Source organism: Molothrus aeneus, chromosome 13 (assembly GCF_037042795.1).
Source record: "Molothrus aeneus isolate 106 chromosome 13, BPBGC_Maene_1.0, whole genome shotgun sequence".
Lineage (NCBI taxonomy): Eukaryota > Metazoa > Chordata > Aves > Passeriformes > Icteridae > Molothrus > Molothrus aeneus.
The window spans coordinates 11,259,552-11,285,190 of NC_089658.1; the positions used below are offsets into that span (position 1 = coordinate 11,259,552).

Sequence of the window (25,639 nt, forward strand, 5' to 3'; positions counted from 1 at the left end):
CTAATGGAATGTGTTGGACAGTGAGGCACACTGATTCCCAGAGATTTATGTTTTCTCTTTGACAAAGTACATTTTATTCACCACCAGATTCATACCCTGTGATTAACATAAAGTCATTTCCTAGAAACAAATCCTTCCTGAAACTTCCTTCCAGCCATGTATGTGATCTTTGTTATACCTATGAGCACAATGGAGCCTAATGCTTAGAAGCTTGGGATAGTGGTGCTATGCTTTCAGGAATTTAATTCATTCTGTAATTTCTTTATTCTCTTTGTTTGGGTGCTCCAGAATGCATATTTATTTAAAAAATATGAAGGAAGAAAACAGTTAATGATGGATTGCAGTATTCAGAGTATGTTTTCAGTGCAGGTAAAACCAGATGCTTTTAACCTAAATGATCTAGCCTGACTTAGGTAGCTTTGTTTAAAGTACCAAAAAAGGCAAGGTAGTGGGAGAAAGAGGGTATTTATAGCTCATCAAAAGATTCCTTTCAGCTTGGCCTGAGCTCATCTGAGATTCATGCTTTTCTCATGCAGTGCTCTGGTAGATTGTAACCAGACCAGGGTATTTCAAGTCATGCATCTTGCTGTGCCTCTATGCTGCACTACACTGAGCCCAGAATTCTACCTTCCTTATGAATATCTTCCTTTAGCTTTGTCCACTTACGGTTCAGTCAGTTTACTGGAAGTGATTTAATCTTAAAATGCTTCATCTGTCTTCTGGAGGCTGTGGGCTGTTAGTTTAATCTGTTTCCAAGGAGTAGAGAACAATTCAGAAAGGGTTTTCATCACCAGCTGTTCTGGGAAAGGGCCGTCCCCTGCAGCTGCCCACCTCCTGGCCCCGCTTTCTCCTCTCATGGGAAACACTCAAAGCTGGGTTCAGGATCTTGGTGCAGTGATTCAGGTATTGAGGTGAGTGTCAGGTGGGTTTGGCACCACTCAGGCTTCTCTGGAGACTGATTGCTCAGATTGCTTGGCTTTTGAATTGCATGAGAGTATGAGGTATTTTTCTCTATATTGATTCTATCAATTTTCAGTTTCTTTCAGCTTTTCCTGCTCAAGCTTTTGCTTATATCAAGTGTTACAGAGCACTTGGTGTAGGGAAAAACTGTCTCAGAAGCGTTTCTGGTATGAAAGAATAGTGTGTTCAGACAGATATTCCTGTGTTGACTTGTCTTGCAATTATCTATCAGCCTATAATCTCAAGCAGTTAATATTCTCACAGATTCTCTGGGTGTGTTTTTACTGCACGTATGCAGCTGGTACTTGCAAGGCAAAGTTGTAAACATTATTTTCTGACTTTCTTGAAAACAAAAACCTGTTTAAGTTTACTAATTGCACGTTTCTTCTTTAGTTATAGAGTCAAAAACACTACAAGGAGAAAAGGGAGAGCACAGTTTCAATGCTCCTGGAACATTTGTCGTTGAAAATACAACTGTTGAATTTCAGAAGAGCACAGACAGGGAAATCATAAAGATCCAGGGGCCTCTTGGAGCAGATTTCATTATCAAGGTGGGGTGTGTGAATGTACAAATCTACAAAGTTATTGCAAGTACATGCAACACTCTGGTGGCTGTCCATCACCTTGTAGCAACACAACAAAATCTTTTAGCTAGCAAGATAGAAATCCTAATTACAGTCCAGAGATCATTTATACTAAGAAAATCCAAATAAATTAAAATGGTATGTGATTTATGTATTTCCTGTGGTGGGAAGTACCACAGGATCTTTGATGGTAAAAATGGCCAGGACTTTTGTTTTCAATACTGCTGGAAGGGTAACAGTGTGACCCTGTGCAGTGCTAATCCAATTGCAGACTGCCACCTACTGAACCTGAGCACTGCTTCCAGCAGCACCCTACATTCTCCCTCAGACATTGCTAATCCAGCCACTGACCATTTCCAATCATTTTAAATTTTTTCTGTCCAGAACACATACCAATGGCTTGCATCACACATCAAGATATTTATAAGTAGGAACGTATCAGTATTTGACTGCCAAAGGAAGGCACTCAGACACTTTGGCATTGGAAGTGACAGAAGTTTCAGTATTATCAGACTGCCTGGCATTACCTGTCACATTGTAGAAATAGAATTTCAGTTGTTTTCCTTTGCATCTCCAGTACCATGTGCAGCTGGACTTGCCTGACAGTGTGCTTGGATCACTTTTAGATTTCTTTCTGCAGCAAATTTTGAAATTTTTGCTAACAAAGACATAAACCAACAGAATACAGTTAAGAACTTTGCTATTTGAGGATAGATAATCAAATGGTCACATTAATACCTTGAATAATTTGAAAAATAAAACACATTCAAATGTTTGACTATTGGGAACCTAAATTTAATGGCTACTCTATACTTTCTAGAGGTTTTATGTCTCTCATCATCTTACTCTGCACTGCTATTATGCATGAACTCTGTTTTGAAATGGCATGAGCAGCTGAGTACAGAATACATGTGTGTTGTAATGGAAATTTCTTCAGACCAGGTACTCTGGATCAAAAGAGAGTGTGGTTCAGTTCTTCTTCTATCAGCCCATCAGTCACCAGTGGAGACAGACAGAGTTCTTCCCCTGCACAGTGACGTGTGGAGGAGGTAAGTAATGTCAATTCTTCAGCAGTGATAACAGCTCAAGATTAAAAGGAACCTGAGTTACAACATTTGTTCTGCATTTTTAGTGATTAGATGTTTGTGTTTCTCTGCCCACTGGTAATTCCTCTGCAAAATAAATGGCAGAGCAGCAGCTAAGCAGGTTGGTTAAGCTGGTATCAGCACAGAGGTTTTTACATGTTGTCACTGGAAGTCATGTTTTTCCATGAGTGATGTTTTGAGTAAGAACATTAACTAAGAATAAAAAATACAACATTCAAAATGGAAAATTGCAGCTCATAGTGGATATTTGGGGAAAGTAAGCAAAGAAACATGATGAGATTTTAAAATAAGAATAATCAAGAGGTGAAAAAGTATTTCTAGCCTCAATAGTATACAAGAGGGTGAGTTTTAGAACATTTAGTTGAGGAATTAGTTATACAGAAAGCAGAATAGGTAAACAGAATTTAAAGAACATCTGCTATCAGTACCTTTGGCTGTCTGATTTTAGACATTTAGTCCTGATGGTGGCTAGAGCAGCACATGTGGTATTGTAGCATCTACTCCTGATTTAAGCACTGCAGCTTAGATGAAGTGTAGCTTCATTCTGCTTATCCAGCCCAGCCCACTGCCTGTCATGTCTGGTTCTGCAAAAAAAGTGTGAGCTCATGGTAGGAGGAGTGTTTGACACTGCAGATAGCAGCTTCCCTTCAGCCAGCATTTCCCAGGTCACCTGGAAAACAGAGCAGGATGCTGGTGATACCGATACAGGGATTTTCTGGAGAGTGCAAATGTGGTTTAAATAGTTGCTTGGGGCATGAATAAAGAGAGTGAGAGATGTTTAAAGTACAAGCAGAGTCTGGGGATCTTTTGAAGGACCATCCATTTTGGCATTTGCACCTTCCTGTGATCTGAAATGCAGACAGTGTATGTGTCTGATATGCAGTCCCACAGGAAACTACTGTATCTTATGAGATACTTGGCCTCATGAAGTGTGATCCTTGCTGGAGCTCTGAGTGGCAATGCATATCCTCTGATGATTCCATCACACTGTGTTTATAATTTTTTTTCCTTAACTTGTCTGACAAGGGAAGAAGTATAAAGCATCACAGTTACTTTTGAGGACTGCATGTAAACACTGGATAGCCCAAGGGACATATTTACCTTCAAAGGTATTGGCTCAAATCCAGCCTTATTCAGACTGCTGTTATGGCTTGAAAATTATAGCTACATGTCAATCTCTTTGAAACCATCCAGGGTGTTCAAAGCCCTGCTTTGTGGCTGCTTGCCTCTAATATAAAACTGGTACCTTTGTCAGAGGGGCTTGGCAGGGAGGACAGGAACTGAAGAAGCACAAAAACTGAGCTGCTCAGTCATGACAGTAGTAGTGCTAAGAATGGCATGCAGAGAAGTTGTATTGCAGCTGCTTGGCTTTAACCTGTTATCTTAGATTTATCTGGACTTAGTGTCCAGATTGTCTGTTTGGCATCTGGTACTGGCAGTAAAAGAAAAGGTTCCTCACAACAGAGATTTGGAATTAGTGCATTGCCATTTCTCACTTGGATGCTGCCTCTATCTTTAATTCTGTAATCTCCATGTGTTGGGAAGGGCATCTCAGAAAGCAGAGTCAAGCTTGAATGAGCAAAAGTGTTTAAAAACTCTTTCTCTTCTTTGCAAGTGACATTTCTTCTGGGTCCTTTCAGTACTTGCAAAAATTGAAACATAGATGCTGTGAGCACTGGAACTGCTTAGTTCTTTATGGTTGTCACTCTCATGCATGATGACGCTTTGGATCAGCCAAGAGACACACAACTGAAGCCACTGACACAAGATACTTAGCATTTTCAGTAGGCACAGGGACTTGTGCTGTTAGTTTGTTGACTCAGTTTGATTTTAATTCTTGTGGTCTAAAACTTTTTTTCTTTGCACATACCAGAACATCCTCCTCTCCTCAGTTTAAGTCCAAGTAAGCTTTTTTGAATGAGTCTTTTTTTCTAAGCCAAAAAATAACCTAGTGGTTTATAAAACCCAGATCCTTTCTTGCAACCAGTTTCCACACATATTTTATTATTTTTTTTTCACTGAGTAGTTAGTTCAAGTCTTCTTTTGTTGGCTCTTCAACTCGGAATGTTCTTGAATCTATTTCTTGGTTTTCTACAGTTCCTTAGCAATGTTTTTGGATCCCATCTTCAATTCCTCTGGCTTTCTGTCTCAAGTATTTATTTCTTTTAGCATGAATGGCTGTTTAATATAGCTCTCCAACATACTGGTAACTCCTCCTTGGAGGAGGGCAGTTACACATTGTGGAACATGTGCTAGAGCCATATGGCTTCATAGTTTTGCTTTCTGACAGGTGAGCTGGTGCAGTACAAGCATTTCTGCATCAGAAGGAAATATATGTGCCTCTACTCTTAGAATATTAGTAGAATAAAGAGCTGGAAGCTCATTTAGTGTTAAGACATAACATAGTGTTAATATAACTGCTGTGCTGAATTGCCTAAAAGGAAGGTCTGGTTGTGCATTTCCTGTTTCCTTGTTTAAAAGTAAACCAAAAAAGAGTAAGACAGAAAATTAATTCCATGGGGAGAAAAGGCTGTTTTACTTTATCTCCATTAACAATATTTAACTTTGCTCCTGCCCTAGGTTATCAGCTCAATTCAGCTGAGTGCGTGGACATTCGTCTGAAGCGTGTTGTTCCTGACCACTACTGCCATTATCATCCAGAAAACAAGAAACCAAAGCCCAAGCTGAAGGAATGCAACATGGATCCCTGCCCTTCCAGGTCTGTATGGCAAACAAATTTGTGTGTGACACAGGCAGTTACTAAAGAAGCAGGAATTGTATTTACTTAATTTCAATTCTTTTTATCTTTAAGACAACTTAATCTTGGTTGGTTATTGCATGTGTTAAAGGCTAATATCTCTGCCAGTAGATGTGTGGCACTTCAGTGTTGCAGAATACAAGATTTTGCTTATACAGAGATATTGTAAATATCAGTTTACAAAAGGGCTAATTCTGCTTTGTCTATTGCTGAGAAGTACAGCAGAAGTGTGAGGATCTTGTGAGGCTGTGTGAGGAGGACAGAAGGTTTGCCTCCTTTTGGATTTATTGATGCTGCCATTCAGAACATCTCAACAGCCAGACAGAAGCTCCAGTCAGTGCAAGTTTTGCATATGGTTTAACTTGGTTTATTCATTTGCCTACCATAAAAGTTTGATTCTTCTTTGGTACTGTAGTGTTGACAATTTAATAATTGAAGCTTGGGTCTATTTGTTTGGGTTTTTTAAAACTAGGCATTAAAAATAAAATCATTCCAAGTAAATATCCTTTGGTACGAATGCCACAGGATATTAGTGCCAAATTGTAAAGGCTACAGTACAAATAAATTGTATTGAATTGCACTACAGTATTTCAAACTAACTTTTGGATTGTCTGGTGAGGTTTCCTGGCTGTGCTAAAGAATCTTAAAATAACATCACAGTATCAAGTCCCAGAACCTCACATTAATATGCCAGCTGGCTGAGCTAGAGTTATATGCAAGAAAAGGAAACACTCTCAATGGATTTAATTTCCTATAGCTAAACTGTCCATTTCCTTTCATTCCTGTTGAACATAATCGTTGATAATGACCTCTAACAGTTATAGATGTGCAGACTTTCAAGAGTTTTTCCTGGAGAGTTGATCACTGTATGAAGCAGAAAGAGTTCAGTAATACTTGATGGCAATGGGTGCCAAATGTTCCAAAGCTGGAATAGGAAAATTAGGGAAAAGAAAGGGTTTAATTATATTTTACCTTGCAAATTTAGCTTATACAGTCAGGAAAAGGAAAGTACTACTGGATATATTACCATATTTCCTAGCATTGGAAGTAAAGCTTTATGCTTGCTCTGTGCTATGTACTTCAAACAGCTCTAGAAGAGTCCTAAGCAGCATTCAGAACCTATCTAGGATTAATCTTCTGATGTATTTATTTCACTGACACTCATGTCCCTCAGCAGTCTTTGTTACAGATAGAAGTATGTGAATATTTTTCTGTTAATGAAGTAACACAGACCTAAAGGGTCACTGATAATAATTTTTTCTGCTGGAGGCTTGCTAATTTAATATTTTATGGTGGTATGAAATAGAGAAGCTGTATGGTGAATAGTTCTTTATCCATGCAGAAAAGGTAAGATTATAGAAGTCATAAGGCTCATGTGTAATGAAGTAGGATTCCTGCATTTCACATTGGGAATTGCTTACTTCAAGCATATTCACATAAAAGTATGTACTTGATGTACAGTCTTGGGTATGAGAAGTAATGATGCAATATTTATTTTTTTTGACAGTGATGGATTTAAAGAAATCATGCCCTATGATCACTTCCAGCCACTTCCTCGGTATGTATAACCAGGATAGCATGTGTGTCAGCTTTAGCACAATTTCACTGCAAATATACTACTTCAGTACTAAGATAATGGGACATATTTTGAGGGTTTTTTTTATACAGGAGGGTAAGTTTACAAGAGTCCTGTAAACATCTCTGAATCTTGTGATTTATTTTAGTGTGCTCTGGATGATTAGCTTAACAGTCAGAGGTTAATATGCTCTTCTTGAAAATACCAATGTGAAGTCTTTAAAATAAACAGTTGTCCCCCTCAGCCTTCTCTGGCTGTAGTGCTGAGAAGATCATCATCTTTAAACTGCATGTATGAATTCTTGTCTTGAAAGGTTTTTCTTTTGACAGTGTATGAGATTTTATAAAACAGACCTTGTTATGTATAGGATTCTGGAAATTCTTTTTCTCTTGGGAGATATGATCCTTCTCCTCTTTAGATCCGCAGTCTACAGACTATTTATTGACATCAAAGATGACACGTCACTTTCAAAATACAAAATTGTTGAAATATCTGTTTCCTTAAATTAGGGCATCAGAGAACAGTTTGTTACTTTTTTTTTTTCCTTTTTAACACCTGAATCAATTACAAGGATTTAAAACTTCTCAGGAACCCTTAGATGTTTTAGAAAGAATGTTAGGATTAAACAGTATTGAGTCACATTTGCTTTTAATGTAAAGAATTATAGTCGATGAGTTGGTTGCATATTTATGTGAGTTGAACCTCTCATGTAATGAATAACGTGTATTTTTCTGAAGAAGTAAAGATATGAAGTAATAAGAATGAAATCATAGACTTGCACAGCTTAGTGGAGCTACTGATTACAGCTGATACAAATGTCATAGTTTATTTCTGTAGCAATTTGTCCTTGTGCATCTGCTGTCCTGTGCATCTACTTTGGCTTTCATGCATAGATGGGGATTTTTTCCTCTATAGCTTTATCCTGTAGAGTCCTCCAATTATATTCTGTGTCTCTCCCTCTCCATTTCTTCTGCCAATGCCTTTGTACTTCAGATCTCTCCTGGAACTCAGTTTAATGTATTTACAGGAGTATTTCATCTTCTGAACCACTTAGGGCTTGGAGACCACTTGGAAGAGAAATTTAATCCCCCTTTCTGTGCTTTACTGTGCTCAGCACGTTTGCATGACACTGTGGTGAGATAGATTATGTCTGTGATAAAGCTGTGGGCAGGATCTCTTATTTCAAACACTAAGAACCACAGGCAGAGTCCCACCTCATTTCAGCACCTCGGTGTGCTCTGTCAGAAAGCATCATGGTCTTCCTGGGTGATGCTTCAGAGGAAGGACTGTAAAACAGCAGGCAGCCAAGCCGGGCTCAGAGCTGGTGCCAGCAGGAAGGAGAGAGGAAATGGGCTGTATTGTACTGGGAGGGCTTGTAAGGAAACACCACAAAGACATAGAAACACCTTCTCTTGAAGGAGTTGCTGAAAGAAAACAGCAGCTCAAAGTTTGTTTACCTGCATGAGGAGGTGACTCTGGTCCAGTGTGGATGCAAGTCTTGCTTCAGTGCAGCAGGATTTGTCTGTGCTGCTGCCTGCAAGGAGCTGAAATGCATTACCCTGTGCTGGCTCTGCTTTCTTCTCTTCTCTTTTCTTCTCTTACCTGTTTCTTGCACGCTGACCCAGGCTGCTCCTGAGAAGTGGGTGGAAAACCAAAGTCCTGGATGCAGCTTGGAGCAAAGCTGTGCAGACTGCTTCACCTCCAGCAGCAGCCCTTCATCTCACCTCCTCCATAACACCAGGGCCATGTGGAGGCTGCCTGGCAGTCCTGTGGAGTGCACCACTGCTTTCCCATTCACACGAGGAAGTTGTGGGAAAGTCGTGGTGCACACCACAAGATCTTGAAAGGGTTCTCCTGTGGCTACAGTTGTAAATGCCCCACTGAAATATTTTTACAGATGGAGAATTCTTTTGAAATAAATAGAAAAATTTCCCAGGATGAAAATTTTCTTTTAAAGCTTTTGGACTGCCTCCATTTATTTCAGACTTGTTGGACTGTTGAGGATCCCTTGACAGCTGTGGGTTCTGGAAAGTATCTCCTTGACTGCTTGCCCAAGACCCCCCTTTTCCCCAGTAGCCATGGACCTCACTCCATCTTGAAAATTCTTGTGGGAGTATGGGATCTGGAGTGTGTTTGAAACTGATGAGATAAAGAAAAACAACTATAAAACTTCAAGCTATAAACACTTGCAAGCCTTATATTACATACAGCACAGTGAGCCTTACATATATAAATCCATGAGCTGCTAATTCATTAAATAGTTAATTGCTCTTTAATTCCAGATTTTTAAAAAGAAAATTAGTTAACACTGGCCATTCCTTTAAGTCAAAGAAGAGTGTAACTCTTGCTCTTCAAATGCATTTTGTTATTGTGATTTGACATCAGTATCTCAGCACATAGCTTTATTCAGAATGCTTTTGAGTGTACTCCATGGTTGATGTCCCATGGCTTGCTCTGTGTTTCATATTCATTCTTCTGTTGAGCTTAATCATGATTAATATATTTTTGTAGGCAGCTTAATGAATTGCCTAAAATAGGAAGTGTCCTTGATTTACTTGCTGCATCATAAAAAGTAGATTGCTTAAATTTACCTTTGATTTATTGGCCTTTGCTTCATCGAGTTTGATATTATAACTTCCTTTATGATAGCCAAGTTGATTACTCTTGATTAATTGATTTTAGTGGGATATTGTAGTCCTTGCTGAGTTCATTGTTCAGAACAGATATAATTATTTTCATGGTCCTTTCTGAGCCTCTGCAGTAACAGAGATAAGGTTTAACTAACAAGACATTGATGAACCTTAAGATGTACTGCAGGACTCAATCATTTCCAAGGGCTTGGCTTTAATTCAGGAGCGTGACGGAAAGAAAGGAAGAGATAGAAGGTAAAGGGTGAGGAGATATTGTATGGGTGTCATTAGAACCTACAGACAAATACTTCAATAGAAGCTTGTTATGTCTAAATTTGAGAGGAGCAGGACATTATTGAAGTTAGGTTTTTTTGAGAGATAATTGCTTAAATGTGCATTCATGCTAAGAGGTAAATGAAACTGAATTTGTTGCCTAAAAACTTCCATGTCCTTCTCACTTCAGATGATGCAACATTTTCCATCTTTACTGTAGTTAAGATTGTGAATAGATGTCCATTTTGAAGATATTTCTTCCCAGCAGATTGTTTATCATATCTCTGTTAGAGGCTACTATCCCAGAGCTCTGCTGATTCACAGGCTTTTCTTAATCCCAAATTTTCCTTAATCTGTGCATTTCCCTGCTGCAGGAGCCATCAGCTGAGTTAGCCAAAGCAGCTGAGATGGATGAGCAGCTGCCTTTTGCTTGAAGCAAGCTGGAAAGTGTGAATACAAGGTTGTTCAATGGCATTTTAATGAGGGTGGGAAACTCTTGCAGAACTGCAGTCATGACCAGCCAAATGGTACCTGCCACAATTTAATTTCATCACAGTCCTTATGGATGAAAGCAGTTTGGTATGAAATGGCTGGCTTGACCCAAAGTATTAGAAATCCCATAAAAATTCCTTCAGGAAAACATTTTTAAGGGCATCCAGATTTGTCTTTGTCTTTCAGACTTCATAGGATCTTAAATACAGGGGCTTCTTGGTTTCTGACAATGGTAATAAGTGTCTATGTGATCATGCAAATTAGTTGCCAAAAGTATTCAATTTAGACAATTTAGACTACTTGAAAGTAAATTCATTCCAGTAATCAAACTCAGTATATTCACAGTTTCTAACTTATGTGTGAGAATAAGAGTTTCAGTTATGTTTTGAAAAATGCTTACATTTGCAATTCTACTTCTGATTTTGCACATGAACTTAAGCCTTGAATGACTCAAGGTAGGTCTGAGAGTCAATGTATTTGTATGTGGTAAGAATCCAGCAACCAATCTACCAGTAAGCTTTAATTGACACTAAGGTTGGACTCAATATTTTGCATTTTTAATAGAGGTTAGTGAAATAAGAAAGAGCCTTATGAGTTTGTTTTTTTTTCCAGGTGGGAACATAACCCGTGGACTGCATGTTCAGTTTCCTGTGGAGGTGGTATTCAGAGGAGAAGTTTTGTGTGTGTAGAGGAGACCATCCATGGAGAGATACTGCAAGTGGAGGAATGGAAATGCATGTATGCCCCAAAGCCCAAAGTCATTCAGACCTGCAATCTGTTTGATTGTCCAAAATGGGTGGCAATGGAGTGGTCTCAAGTAAGTAGAGAAGTAATTTGGACCTTCTGTCTTGTTTTCTAAAGAAAGCCTCTGGTCTTGTGTTACCATGTATTTATTAGCACAGGACTATTAGAAAAGTATAGCCCTGAAAGATAATCAATATTACTGGGAAAAGTTTGCTCTAAGCAGTTCTGTCTGTGTGGAGCAAAATGCATATGGAATTCTTGTGCTTGTTGAATTCCTGCTTTGCATGCAGAAGTTAGAGACAGAGGTCAGGCCCCTTTGCAGTCAGGTCATTTATGTCTCAGTTCTTGATAAATGTAGTATTTCACTGGCTGTAATAGTTAAAGGCATGTCTGTCTCAGGGGCTGGCAAGCCTGCAGGGGTGATTTTCCAGCATTCTTACCTTTCATTACAGTAACAATAGCCTAAGCCAGCTTGTCCTGGCTGTGGTTATCTGATACAGTCAGATAGGCCAGCACTCCTGTAATTCCTTAGTTCATCCAGGTGACATCAGTGACACCAGAGTGTAAAAAATGCAGCTCCCCTGACCCAGCCTTGACTGAAAATCACCACTGTGACAGAGTGCATTCTCAGTGCACAGCCACTTCTATTTCAGCCTGCTGCCAACCAGATAAGCCTCACAAAACCCCAAAAAACCACTTGCATTCCCAAAACTTCGACTTTTTTTCCCCAGCATCAACCTTTTCCCTATCCATCTAGCAACACAGGGACAAAACTCTTACATCTCTGTGGGAGCACTTCAGCGAGCCCCTCAGCGCTGCTTGTGCCGTGCTGCTGGGCAGTGCTGGCAGTGGGAGCCGCAGGCTGAGGGGCTCTGCTGTGTCCCCAGTGCACGGTGACCTGCGGCCGGGGGCTGCGCTACCGCGTCGTGCTGTGCATCGACCACCGCGGGCAGCACGTCGGGGGCTGCAACCCGCAGCTCAAGCTGCACATCAAGGAGGAGTGCATCGTGCCAGTGCCCTGCTACAAGCCAAAAGGTAACTGCAGCTTTCTCCGGGTCTGTTATTGTTTCGCATTTTTTGTCCAGAGAATTAAAAGCCCCTGGTAACCTTTTTCAGAAATGCCAGAAGCTGGAATTTACTAGGTTTGTTGGTTTTTTTTTTTTTTTCCCCCCAGTTTTGGCAGAAACAAGCACTTTAATTATTGGTGCTAGTAAAAGTACCCTGCTGATATTTTTTGCTGATAATGTGGCCAGACTGTCATGAAGTGAGCGTGCCAACTAAATCTATATAGTCTGGTCAAAAATCAGAAGTAATGAGCTTAACACAGGGAGGAGGAGTTGTTCAATAATACTTGAAATGGGAATGAAACTCCATATGTATCACCTGGGATGTTCTTGTTTGTTTTAAATTAAGTGTGTTGTCCTGGTGTCAACATTCTCAGCAGCTCATTAAGTTTTACTCAAACTATTTTCCTTTTTCCTTCTCCATTTTTGCTAATTTAAAACAAAGAATGGAGCTCAAACAGCATGATGAAATTTTCTGGTAAATTTTGTGTTATTATTCTGTATATCTAAAAAAGCATTAGATCAATAAGCAATCTCAACTGTGAAATTCTGAGGTGATTAATGCTGACATCTACATATTGCTTTGATTTTGGAGAAATTACTGAATGTTTTGAGTCTTTGTCCTCTACCAGAAAAAAGTCCTGTGGAAGCAAAATTGCCATGGTTTAAACAGGCCCATGAAATGGAAGAGACCATCACAGTCTCAGAAGAGCCAACGTAAGTACATGGCCTTTTACAGTGCAGAAACATTTCCAGTGTGTTTTGCAGACCTCTGGAATGATTGTTACTATGCAGTTTGCTTTGACAGTTGGCCCTCCATGGGAGATGAGTCCTGTGGTGAGCTGTTCCTGATTTTACATCTCAGTAACTTTGCTTCTGGAGCTCCTGTTCTGGATGATACACAGCTACACTGTTATAGTGCCCCTATATCATTCAGGAATTCAAAAGGATCTTGATTTTAGCCTGATTAAGCCCTAATTAATGCATGTGGAGATGCTTCAGCAGAAATAAATTAAATAACTTTAGTTTTATCCCAGTCATAGCCGTTACCTCAAGAATGTAGTGGTGGTATTAAAACTTAAGAGGTACTTTGTAGGGTTGCCAGGATTTCCTTGGGGGGTGAGACCAATGCATAATGTGAGAAAAACCTGCTGATCTCTGTGCTTAGCTGCATCTATGGGGGTAAGTTATGCTATTTTACATGTGTATATGTGTGAAATAACATCTGGATTTTGTGAGTCCTCTTAAAAACTGATGAGGTTAAGCCTTGCAAGTCCTGGGGATGAAAGCACAATTTAAATCCAGCTGCACTTGTTCCTGACCCTTGTATGTTAGGGCATCCACACAATTCCTTGTATCCCCTGTGTACATTTCATACACACACACACACACACATTTATTTATATGTGTAATATATTCAATATATAGGCATTAAAGTATTTAAATTTATAAAAAGTATTAGTTTTGTATGAGGTGAGATTTTAAACGGTATTTTATTGTTCTGTGTTGAATTCTGCACTTTTTTTTTTAGTAATGTCAGTTTGAAATAATTTAGATGAGCTTAATGAAGTTGCTTTGGATTTATATTGCTCTGATAGCAGAGTGTACCTTATGCTTATTTTTCTTATTCCATCAAACTATTCCTGATTTTTGGCACACATGCAGCAACAGGTGTGACCATGAGTAATAAAATCTTTACACCTGCAATGACTCACAGAAGAAACCTCTTGCCAAACAGGTGTTTATATAGTTATGGTGACTGTAGTTTAAACTTTTCACTGCTCGAGCCTCTCAAGTGAAGTGTCAACCTACTGTGAGGGGTTATTTCACTCTCCAAAGCAGTGGCCCTGAATTCAGACAGGGTAGTAGCAAAGATATAAAAATAAAGTGTGATTGTCAAAGGGGGATGATGCAATCAAATGTGCCTTTTAAGTGTCAGGATAGCAGAGTGAAGGTGCATGAGGTCACTTCTAGAGCGGATTCAGCATGAAGCTATAAAGAAAATTATCTCTAGCATTACAAAGTCCTGCTGTGGCAACCATGAGCTAATGCAGTTTCTGGGTTTTTAGGATCCTCCAGCATCAGTCTGACAGAACAATCAGGGAGGACTGGCAGGCACACAGCACTGCTGGTTCAGAGGAGATGTGGAATGGAACAGAGCTGAGCTGGAAACTTTGTCATGGATTGCCTTGTCCTGACAATGACAGCAGTTATTCATCCTTCCTAGACAAATGAATATAGGATTATATATTCCACTGTGGCCTTTTTCTTCTCCACTTACTCTGGAGACTTAGATATTTTCCATCTTTCATTCACGAGCATCATCCTGTCCTTTGACTTTCCTTCACAATTTCCAGAAGCATCTTCACCTAAGTCTGAAAGGTTTCTCCAGCCACTTCTTGCTGGCTCCTCTCACCCCGCTCTGTGCTGAGGTGCTTTGAGGGGCTGTGCACCCCACTCTGGGCACGCTGAGCCCTCCTGGGACCCAGCTCTAGCACTGCAGCCAGATTCCCCATGAGTTTCATTTTACTGTCTTCTGCTCCCAACTGCTTTCTCTTTAGTCTTCTAAGGAAGCTGGCAGGTAAGGAGAGATGAGAAATAGCTGATGCCTGACTTCATTCCTATCTGCAGATTGTCTGTGGGTCATGTGGACAATAATGGTTTGCAACCAGAGAATTTCTCCGTCAGTGCTTTAAACCTCACGCCCAAACTGCTCTGGTCCTTTCCAGCCAGAGTCAGATCTTTGGGGCAGGGATTAAGATTTAAAGAGAAACTGACAATAAATTGTTCCTTCTCCCAGAATAAATTATAACAAGATTTCCCTCTGATTCAGATCTGTTTAACTTTGTTTTCTGTAATTTAGACATGGCACAGTGATAACTCACAGCCCACCTCTGCCTAGTGAGAGACTTATGATTTCCTTAGTAAAATGCAATGACTTTTAATTTTAGTTGTTCTCTTGTCATCCAAATTTAAACCACAATATGAAGTCTCAACTTCTAGTCCATCCTTTTATGACAACTTTCTCTCTATGCTTTTGTGTGATGTTTTAGTTGATAATGAATAAGAGAATAAATGCAGCTGTGTTTTAGAACCCACAAGTGATGGATATGCCAAAAGTAGCTTGTGGATGATGAATACTTCTGCCTCTGTGGTCTACCACGGCTGGTGTCCTGAATTTACATAGAGGGGGAATGTTCAAAAGCTTCTTTTTTTTATTATTAGCAAAATAAAAAATGACTGTCCTTAAAGTGAGGCCAAGAAAAATGTAGGTCTGACCTTTTTAGTTTTCAGTTGTGGAATGTGATGACAGTTGATACCAATCATTATTTTAAATGTTCTTCCCTCGAGCCTTCTTAGTTACAGTGGGATTCGCAGAGAAGCTCCAGCAAGTTCTTGCATCCTTTTTATTACTTGTAAGTTAAAGAAATAGACACCTCAGCTGCCTTTCTCTGTCATTGCTTAGGGAAAAACTAAAATGCTTTCAAAAACTGATATATTTTTTCAGCAATATGAGCTAAAATTTGATGTGAAATACAGTGTTTCTCATAAAGGTTCCTACTTATTGCATTGGAGTCATTTTCACAGACATGTCCCCCCTGTGCCTTTGGTGATGGAGAATTACCCATTTCTCACAGCTCCTTCTCTGAAAATGGGCTGGTGATTTTGTCCAACATGCTACCCTTGAGGCTGATAAAACCTCAATGCCCAACTGAGCAGTGTGGCTGTTCAGGGCAGACAAGGGTGGTGCTGCAGGGAGGGGTAGGGTGCCAGCACCATGGAAGTTCTGCTCAGGAAGAGCCCACATTGGAGATGCTTCTTTAGACTTTTATGCAGGACTCTTGGTGCATTAGGACTGGACTGGAAATAATGCTGGAGCTGCCTTTTTTTCTCATTATTTAGGCATTTCCTGTCTTAACTGAAAGCAAGAACTATCGTCATGAGGAAAATTAAAAATTAAGAGACACCATGTTTTCCAAGTCTTCAGTAAGCTGCAGAGGACTGCACTGAGTTCAGTTTTCAGTTCAGATTTAATTTGGTCGAGTTGGACTGCACTGTCCCAGTTTAATCATCATTAGTTTAGGTCACTGCTTCATTTCTCAGGTCATCCTACACTTGCTTTTACAGCATGTGCCAGGTGAATGCACATTTCCATTAGTGCTATACTGATAGCACTGTAGCATGGACATGCCCTCCACTGTATCTGAAGTGTCTTCATTACTTATACCTGCTCAAATGGGTATAGGAGAAATTTAGTTCCATGTAGCATTGGGAAGAATGACTGGGTAAAAAAGCTGATTATAAAAAGTTGTACCTGATCAAATTTGCATTTTTATATTTTCTTTTTCTTTTTTAATAAAAAGAGGAGTCTCATCAACAAACCTAAAGATCTCAGAAAATTTCCAGTTACCACTATCCTGTGCATTATTATCATACTTCTCATAAATTGCTGACGATCTACAAAGCCTTGTAGTACAAGTACTTTGATGCTCCCTAATCCTGACCTGAGATGACTCTGAGTGTGTGCCCATTGAAGGCAGACTGAGTTTACTTCAGGGAAGTATTTTGTCCAGAGCATTACCATGTGTATGCTGTGAATGCCAAGATACCTCACATCTGAGGCTGGCGGAGTTTGCTTTAATGACCTGTCACAGGCTTTGGTTTTGCATGTTCAAGACAAAGGGAAAATTAAAAAAAAGCCCCATCTGCCTGAACTCAAAATTTAGATAAAAATCAGCTCTCTCAGTGTTCAGTCAGTTCCTTGCTCTGCTTTTGTACTAGCAGTCTCCATTGACATCTGTTGAAAATACTTAGTGTGACTTAAACATTATCATCCTTGGAGAAGTTTTATAGTTTAGGATTTCAATAGGTAAATAGTCATAAGACTAGTTTAACAAGTGCCAAGGTACGATAAAAAGTATTTTGTGTGTTCATTTTTTATCTTGCACTTCACTGAAAAAATACCAGACACTAATATTCATCAGGAAAAGCTCAATTCTAATATAGCAATTCTTGCTGTAAGTCAAGGGAAAAAAAGCTTAGAATTTTCTGAGTTTCTTTATAAATCAGTTGGTTGCTGAGTGAAATTGTTACTGTGGTTCAAAATTTCCTTTAATTTATACAGGATTTCAAAAGAATGTTTTTGAAATACATTATTTTTGGAATGTTTAAATGCACTCAACTACAGTACACAAAACTAACTAATTTCTGTATGCTGCTGTCATGCTTTTACCAAAAGAAGTTATTACTTTCAGACTATAAACTTAGGTATGGTTAGAAGACCAACTATTTTCAACTATAAAAGTCCATCAATTTTATTTTTCCAATTAGGTACGTAAGTATAAATGGACCTAATTTTTTTCTTTTACACAGAAGGAGAAGAAAGTAATCATTCTGTTAAGCCTATGCACGCTGGCCTTGATCCAATAAAGCACTTAAGCACATGTTTCCCTCTGAACTCGTGTCATCCTGTTGTCTTCTAATATGCTAAAGTTAGGCTCATGCTTAAGCATTTCATTGGATGAGGGTGATTTTGCCACCCTAGGTAGTTTGCATGGCTGTCTTTGAAAAGACTGTGAGATCTGATGTTCCAGGATTAAGCTGATTTTATCTGTTGGGGTAGGAGAAAGCCTTCCTTTGCAGCTTTTCCACAAAATAGTCATTAGAGTTTATATCAGAGGCATCTGGACACTGACCCCACCATGGACTCAGTGGACTCTTGGGCTGCTCCTAACCTGGCATTTGCTCAGATTTGATCTCTGCAGGGCACAGCCATGCAGTGTTTTGATAGCATCCTTGATAACATCAATCTGGCCATCTAGGAAGGTGCTCAGACTTGTGAAGGGATGAGCACTGGGAGCTCTTGGTGTCAAGAGGAGCTGGGGATAATGTAATTTTTCCTGAAGTCTGGTGAGGACCAGTGAGCTCTAACAAAAATTCTGAGAGAACTCAAAGAAATTTTGATGGGCTTAGATATATTTATCTTTGTAGCAGAGCTCTAAAGTTATTTCATTAATATCTCCTTAAAGAATAACCAGTTAATCTTTTAACCTCTGTTGGAAATGGGAACAGTCTTTTCCACAGGAAGAGTCACTTTTGGGGTCTGTCCCAATCACAGCCTTGGTGACTATCCCAAGGACTGACTTAGAGAATCCTTGCAGGTTAGCCAGCCATCTGTTCTCCTTTCTTCTATTTGATTCTTCCTCTGTGTATACTGGCAAGAAATTATTGGCAAGATGATAAACTGTGCACAGAATCAAACCACACTGTTGACATTTTTCTGTGCTTACTGTGTATGCAGAGTGTAAATACTGATTTTTGTCTTACACAACTGTTCTTATGTTTGTAAGGGCAGCTCTCCTGCAGTAAGGGAAAGATAATTCTTTATCCAAGATAAGGGCCAAATCTTTGAACCCTAATTTGGATATTTTTTTCCAAATACATTTTTAACATTGGTCAAATTATCCTCCTATATGTCCCACTGGTGTTTTGATCATCAGCTACATTTGAACACATAATAAAGACCAACTGCAGCCTTTTCCTGGGGAAAAAAACTTCTAGGAAATTCTGTATTTGACTTCTCATAAAGTACACCCCAGAGCCACCCAGGATAACTTTATTAATGAAATCCAACTCCTTGTCTCTAGTGCCATTTTGAAAATTACTGTCAGATATTAATGTGACCCTCAAAGTCAGAGAATATTATAACAAATTTGTGACCTGTAAAACGAGATTTTATTGTAGTTCATCAGGGGCATTAATGCTTTCTAATAAAAATGATGGACTGTAGACTGGTTAGACCTCTTTATTGAAGATGAGAGATGAGCCTGCAGTGGTCTGCACTGGATATGGCTCCATTTGGAAAGCGCTTCTCTTCTCTGGTTGCTGATTATTAGTATGACATAAGGTGAGGACCTCTCAGATTTAAGCACATTGCAAATACACTTTTTGGCATATGTCCAAGTCTGTGTATCTGGAGAGTTATTTTATATTGTACAGATGCATCTTCCTGGAGTTTCTCCTTTTTTTCCTGAAAGAGACTGAGAAAAGAATTAAGTGTTTTCCTTTTTCCTCAGCAAAGGGTACAGCTCTCCCTGATCCTCATGATTCTTTCTCCTCTTTTCCTACATCATCTTGTACGAATTTTGGTAAATGGTCTGGGATGTGAGAGTCAAGTGTGAGACTTAAGATACTTGATTGTGCATTCTACTTAAGCGTCAGTATGATGTATTATCTGCTGAGTGTACAAACACCCATTTTTGTGTGTTGGCTGTGTTTTAGCTGTGCACACAATTGCATGGAATGAATGACAGTGCTGTGATCATCTGCAGGTTTATTCCTGAGCCCTGGTCCCCGTGCAGTGCCACGTGTGGCAGTGGCATCCAGGTGCGAGAGGTGAAGTGCCGGATCCTTCTTGCCTTCACTCAGACCGAGGTGGAGCTGCCCGAGGAGGAATGCGAGGATGAGAGGCCACCCACAGAGCGAGTCTGTCACCAGGCCTCCTGTGACAGTGATCCTGTCCCCTACACGCCAGAATTTCCTCGTGCTGAAGATGGCACTGGGATGTATGACTGGGAATATATTGGGTTCACCCCATGCTCAGCCACATGTCTTGGAGGTACCTTTTATTTTTTCTTAATTTATCCTGAGTTGTAAGAATTTGGCATTATTTGGTGTTGTTGCATCTCCTGTTAGTGTTACCTTAAAGTAACTATGTTGATCTGTAGGAAAACCTGCAGCTACAAGCTTTAACATATTTTTGGTTATCAATAGAGTATTTCAAACTATTTTCTTTCCTTCGGCAAACACTTATTGGGTAAAGCAAGGTGCAGGAAGTTGATAGAGCAACTTGCTTTCGTCTTGCTGCTGCAGGAGTGTCAGCTGCCAGGCCCTCTGTGGTACCAGTATGTCTGATACATCAGTGGTGGAGATGTTTAGATTATCTACCTTTTCCTAGGAACCAAAACTGTACGGTTTCAGAGTAAAAATTCCCATGTTTATTCCTTTTCTTCCAATAAGCTGCCATTTTCTGCAGAACAGTGGGAATACGTAGCTGTAATTAGGGAGACTTGCTTCCAGCCTGGCTGGTGTGGAGATCAAACAGGAGCTGGTTTGGGTCTGGGTGCTCTGTATCACTGCCTGGAGCTCAGTGCCATACATCTGTCTGCAAGTAGTTAGGCACATTCCTGCCTGGATGTAATCGAATCTCCCTGTCGTCCTAAGTACATGTTACCAGACAAGGCTGCTGGTGTTGCTACTACTTACTGTACTTTGGGACTGAGCACAGTGAGTTATGAAGTGTTAAGTGGAGGCAGTGGAATTGTGAACACACCTATATATGACAGGACTGCTGACATCAGTGGGAAGTGAAGACAGTTGTACCCATAGAAGAAATAAAAAATGTAGAAAAAGGGGAAACAGAAACAATTGGAAGTGGGGAGTGAGATAGAGCTCACAGACAGCAGCCTCCCTTCTTGGTGCTGCTCACCAGCTCAGAGCTGGAAGGCAGAAGCTGGGAGGGATGCCCCAGAATGGGATCAGCAGCATGGTAAGTGACTGATAGTGCCTCCTTTATCATTTAACACTGCTGCTTACTGAGGGGGTTGATCCATAGGTATAACAGCACCTGTGATCACAAAAGCTGCAGCATCCCATTCCCTGCACTACCTGCAGTGGACACCATGGCTAGGGAGGAGAGATTGTAGTCCAAGTGTGTTTGTAGCAGCATGAGATGGTAGTGACAGCTATTGTGGCTGAGTGACTTTGTTTCATATTTTAATAAGAGAAATGTTTTTAGAAATAAGGAAATTGTGCTGTAAAGCAGAACAACCCATCCATTAATACTAAATTTGTAGTTATGGTATCTTAACTGATTTTTGTAACATACAACCATTTTCTTGCCATCTTAAATCCACTTTACTGCTTTTTAGCCAGTGTCTTTGCCAGAGGTGTTCTAAAACTCCAAGGTTTTTGAATTTTGAGGACATAATCAGATATGTAGGCTGAAATAATCTCTTGTCTTTGCCTGTTGTTGCACATATTGCAATTGCATTCTGCATCTTCAAAGGTGAGTTTGTCCTTGCAAAAGCATCCCCATAAAAACTTGCACTTGGTGTGCAGACTGATGGTAATTTAAGGAGGCTGCACTGAACACAGCAGTTTCATTGGAAGAAGCTTCAAAATGACTGATAAGCAGAATCTTGTGTTCAGCTTAAATTTTGTTCCTGAGGGAGCCGAGCATGAACTCTGTTGTTAACTTCTGACCTTTCATGAATTTGTGAGATTCCCTGACCCAGAATTGTCCTGTAGGTGTTCATAGTAATCTAACAATTTGTTTGCTATGCAGTAGAAATGACTCACTTGAAGAAGTCTGAAAGACAATATCTGTTTGTGTTTTTAAGACTTCTGTGGTATCACTGGTACTGTGTCTAGACATTTTCCTTATGTGATGCTCCTGGGAAATGTGGGAAGTTGTCAGGGTGTTTTATCAATGAGCAGCTTCAGAAGCCCCCATATTGGTGTGCTAGTAAGGCGATTTTTCCTTTCTATCAGCTCTGGTCTTCTGGCTGCCTTGGCAAAGGCTTTCAAACAGACCAAAAATTACCTGCCGATAAATAGTTTTAAGGGAACCAGACATCTCTTCTGTTTCCAGCTCACTGCAATGTACTAGCTAATGATCTCACTGTCTACTATTTTTCCATTGTGTAGTTCAAAGGAGCTGATCCATTTCTGCTAAGTTTTATGTTCAAATCTCATTTCAATTAGATGAACTCTTTCGTTATAAGAAATAAATGTTGTCTGAGTTTGGAATAACCCAGTGTAATGTAAATTATATTAGGTACTTTTTCTCTAGTATGTATGCATCTAGCAGTGGCTGTTAAAACAAATTCCTGTGGATTTCTGTATCCTTGGAACTCCCTGCCCCCGTTTCTTGGTGCTTAACTCTTTCTGAATGAGGGAAAATTCAGCAGGCTCTAAGCAGGCTGGAAGCTTTTATGGCCAATATTTGAGCAAAGTCCGAATGTCTCTTTCAGAGCTTGTCACTTGCACCTTTTTTTTAATCCTCACGCAGACTAGACTTGTAATTCAGTCTCCTCTGGTCCCTGTGCAAGGCAGATGAAAAAATGCAGATGGAAACATTGGGTTTTTTGGGTATTAGACTCAGAGAGAGTGATTTGCAAGGTGTTATCAAACATCATCTTTCCAGTTCTAGAGCAGCAGTCACCCCAGTCTCGGGTCACTTATGTGCCTTCTGCACCAAACCTCTGTGGCTTCTCACACAGCACGTGAAGAGCCAAACAAGTTGAGGTTTTGAGTGCAGCTGAGTTGTTTTATGCCTCTTAGCATAATTAATGCTTCCTTGATCAGTCTTTCCGTGAGTGTAAATAAAAGTTGTTGAGGCCTATTAGTCATAGGCAGACATCACCTTTAATACCCGTAGGAAGCTCTGTAACCAGTCTGAAATCTAAAGATCTGGTTTTTTATTCAGTGCCTGAAGAAATCCCAAACTGAAAATAAGCCAGCTGCATGCTTGGGGATCTCAAAATTTGCCTTCATTTTCCCCGAATGTTTTTTTGGGTTTCTTTGGTTTTGTTTTTGTGTTCTTTTCAATCTGAAGAACTTTGGCCGTGATGTGAGAGCCCCAGATGTAAGTTTAATTTACATAATATCATCAGTAGGGAATTAATAATCATTATGAGAATAAAGAATATGCCCAAAGAGAAATGTTTTTGTTGTAATCTATAGCATTTCTTTAGTGTTGTCAATCATTTACTACTCAACAATATTTTAAAGGGATGCTTTTCACTTTAAAGATCTCTGAACATTTTCTTGTTTAAATATACATTTAGTTGCAAGAGGAAGATTTTGGTGGTTAAATGTAATTATTATTAGTAGTAGTACTCTATATGCTTCAAAAATGGTTATTTGGGCCACCTAAAGTCATTACATTGGCCTAAAAATAATGTGATTAAGCAATAAATAACATATGCACTTCCTGTTATTTCCTCTATAGCCTCTGTGGCTTTGGTAACTTCAGAGTGCAGTCAAGTTGTGTTTTCAGGCTTTTGTCTGGACCATAAGAGCTCAAAGTTTACCATTTTATTTATGAGAAACCTGAGATTCTTAGAATATTAATGGATTCTAGCCAAATTTAAGGGTTCTAAGAAAAACAATGACCGTTCAGAGACTCACATATAAAGCTGAGAAAATTTGCTCTCAGCTTTTGTTGGAGTCACCTTGATAGCTGGTCACTTGTGTCATTTGTTTCATTAGCTGCAGATGTTGTTTACTCTCTGACAGAAGTATAAAATAGATGCACTGAGAGGCTCAAGGATATGTAGAATTTGGCATTTCTTCTGAGTTATTTTCAGCTTATAGTAAATATTGTTAAGAAGCCACCAAACTGAGACTGTCTGATGTAAATAAATGTTCTTCCTCTTCCAGGTATAGAGAATAGATCCACCTTTTTAACATTTGTGCAGCAACTTTCCACCCCCATTTTCTTTGTACTTTAAAAATGCAGGAAGAGAAATTCTGGGCTTAATTCAAGCATTTTGCTCTTTTAAAACAGCTTCAAGCACTGTGTATTTCATTGCACAGGAAAGATTGTAGAAGAATGTAAATGTATGTGGTTTGAATGCTGGGTTAAAATAGAAAAGATTCTATTTCACTGAATAGTAGGGTAATTACTACAATAGTGCATCAGATTACTGTAAAAATACTTAATGCTCCCTGCTGCATACATAATGTTTTAGTTAAATTATCTACTATGTTTATATTATAAGCCAAGAAAGTCATACATATAAAACTTTGCTTGTTTGAATAATAGATTTTTCCATTTTCCAATCGACATAGAATAAGTTTATCAGCGATTGAAGTTCCCAGCTAATGGAAAATTATACTTTGGGGTGAGAAATCTGATTAATTGTAAAGACACTTTGACAGTTAAGTTCAAGCAAATTTAACATCAGTTAGGTGCAGTTATTTATTGAATAGAGTTCTTGAACTGTGAACGAAGGAACAGGAAGGACTTCGTGGTGGGTTTTTAACAACTCTTTAGTATCCATTTTGTACTTACAGCATCAAAACAGGGTGCAAGTTTCCTTTCATTGAGGCCCCTGTGGGGAAGAATTGCTAATGCAGTTTGTGCTCTGTACTCCAGTCAAATGAAAAACACACCACATATCAGCATTTTCTTCTCTTAATGTGATTAAAGCTCTACAGGTCCTGCTGCAAGGCAGGAACCCCTTAATGAACTCCAGGTGCCAATTTGTAGACAGACCCCATCACCTGGTATGACATGCCTCTTGTTCATTTGGCTGGCCAGTTTAGCTTACATAACACCAACATAAAAATTTCCCATGACATTATTGCCAATTTAGATGGTCTGAGGGGAATTTAATTTCATTCCCCTCCTTTGTGTGAGATGTTAAGACAATTCTATGTGGTACAACCTGCTCCAGAGCATCACCTTGGAGCAAGGTTTTCTCACAGCAACACAGGGAGCAAAGCTAAAGCGTGGTAGCATAGGGTAGATTATGACCTAAAATATAGATTGTATGGATGCTTGGCATGGATTTTATTACTTGTCTGGTAAGGCAAATCTGTTTCTGTCGGAACCCAACCTTAAATGCTTCCTTCTCTCCTGCAGACAGTCAAATGTGCATTTCCTATGTAAGGGGAAAGGGAAGCTGCTCCTGTTAAGCAAACACTTGAGGATTGACTTCAAAGAAAGCTTTTGATTCCCCAACTTCTATAAGAAAAATTGTTTATTGCTTTGTCATCTTTGGGCATTTTCATGCCTGTATTGCCACATGGTATTTGTTGTTAAATATTTATTCTCAGCCTGACTAGTAAAGTAGTTTTCCTACAATGTGTGTACGTTCTACATTAACAGAATTATCAATACTTTGATAGAAGAGAACTGAATAGGTTGTCAATCATATTTAAGGTCAGCTCTTTTGTTCTATAAAAATTCATCTCTTTGTAGATGTAGTCAAAACATTTATATAACAAGGTCTTTCTGAACTGCAAATGCGTCCCAGAGGGGATCTCGAGGTGTACCAGAGAGCCTGAGAGAAATTGGAATTTGTGTTATTCTGAAAATTGCTGCTGGTTTACTCCTGCTGCGGTGTCTGAAGTAGTTGGGCTGGCTCAAGTGGGACTGCGGCCTGGGCTGGCTAACACACTGGACTGAATCAAAATTGCTTATAGATGGAAGGAACATCTTTGGTTTATGAAAAAATGACAGTGCTTGTGTACAGGAGAGAAATGTTGGCCTGGGGGTAGAACTTCCTGTCTCAGCTATTCCAGCCCACTGGAATTAAAATGGCTGGTGGTCAGCAATATCCTTACAAAAATCACTGAAGATAAGTGAAAGACAAAAGGGAATGGAATTTAAATTCTATTAAACTGGCTCTTCAAGAGCTATTTTTGCTTGGAAACAATAAA

At 39.5% G+C, this 25,639-nt stretch overlaps 1 protein-coding gene across 1 annotated transcript in view; it reads left to right on the forward strand.

Moving 5' to 3' along the window:
* Nucleotides 1–25,639, forward strand: part of ADAMTSL3 (ADAMTS like 3) — a 168,690-nt gene that overhangs the window by 108,333 nt on the left and 34,718 nt on the right. The window contains exons 8-15 of the mRNA XM_066558695.1: nt 1,354–1,511; nt 2,482–2,593; nt 5,231–5,369; nt 6,916–6,966; nt 10,992–11,196; nt 12,011–12,158; nt 12,820–12,904; nt 19,519–19,805. Coding sequence (XP_066414792.1) covers nt 1,354–1,511; nt 2,482–2,593; nt 5,231–5,369; nt 6,916–6,966; nt 10,992–11,196; nt 12,011–12,158; nt 12,820–12,904; nt 19,519–19,805 — 1,185 coding nt within the window. The remainder of the gene's footprint in view (nt 1–1,353; nt 1,512–2,481; nt 2,594–5,230; nt 5,370–6,915; nt 6,967–10,991; nt 11,197–12,010; nt 12,159–12,819; nt 12,905–19,518; nt 19,806–25,639) is intronic.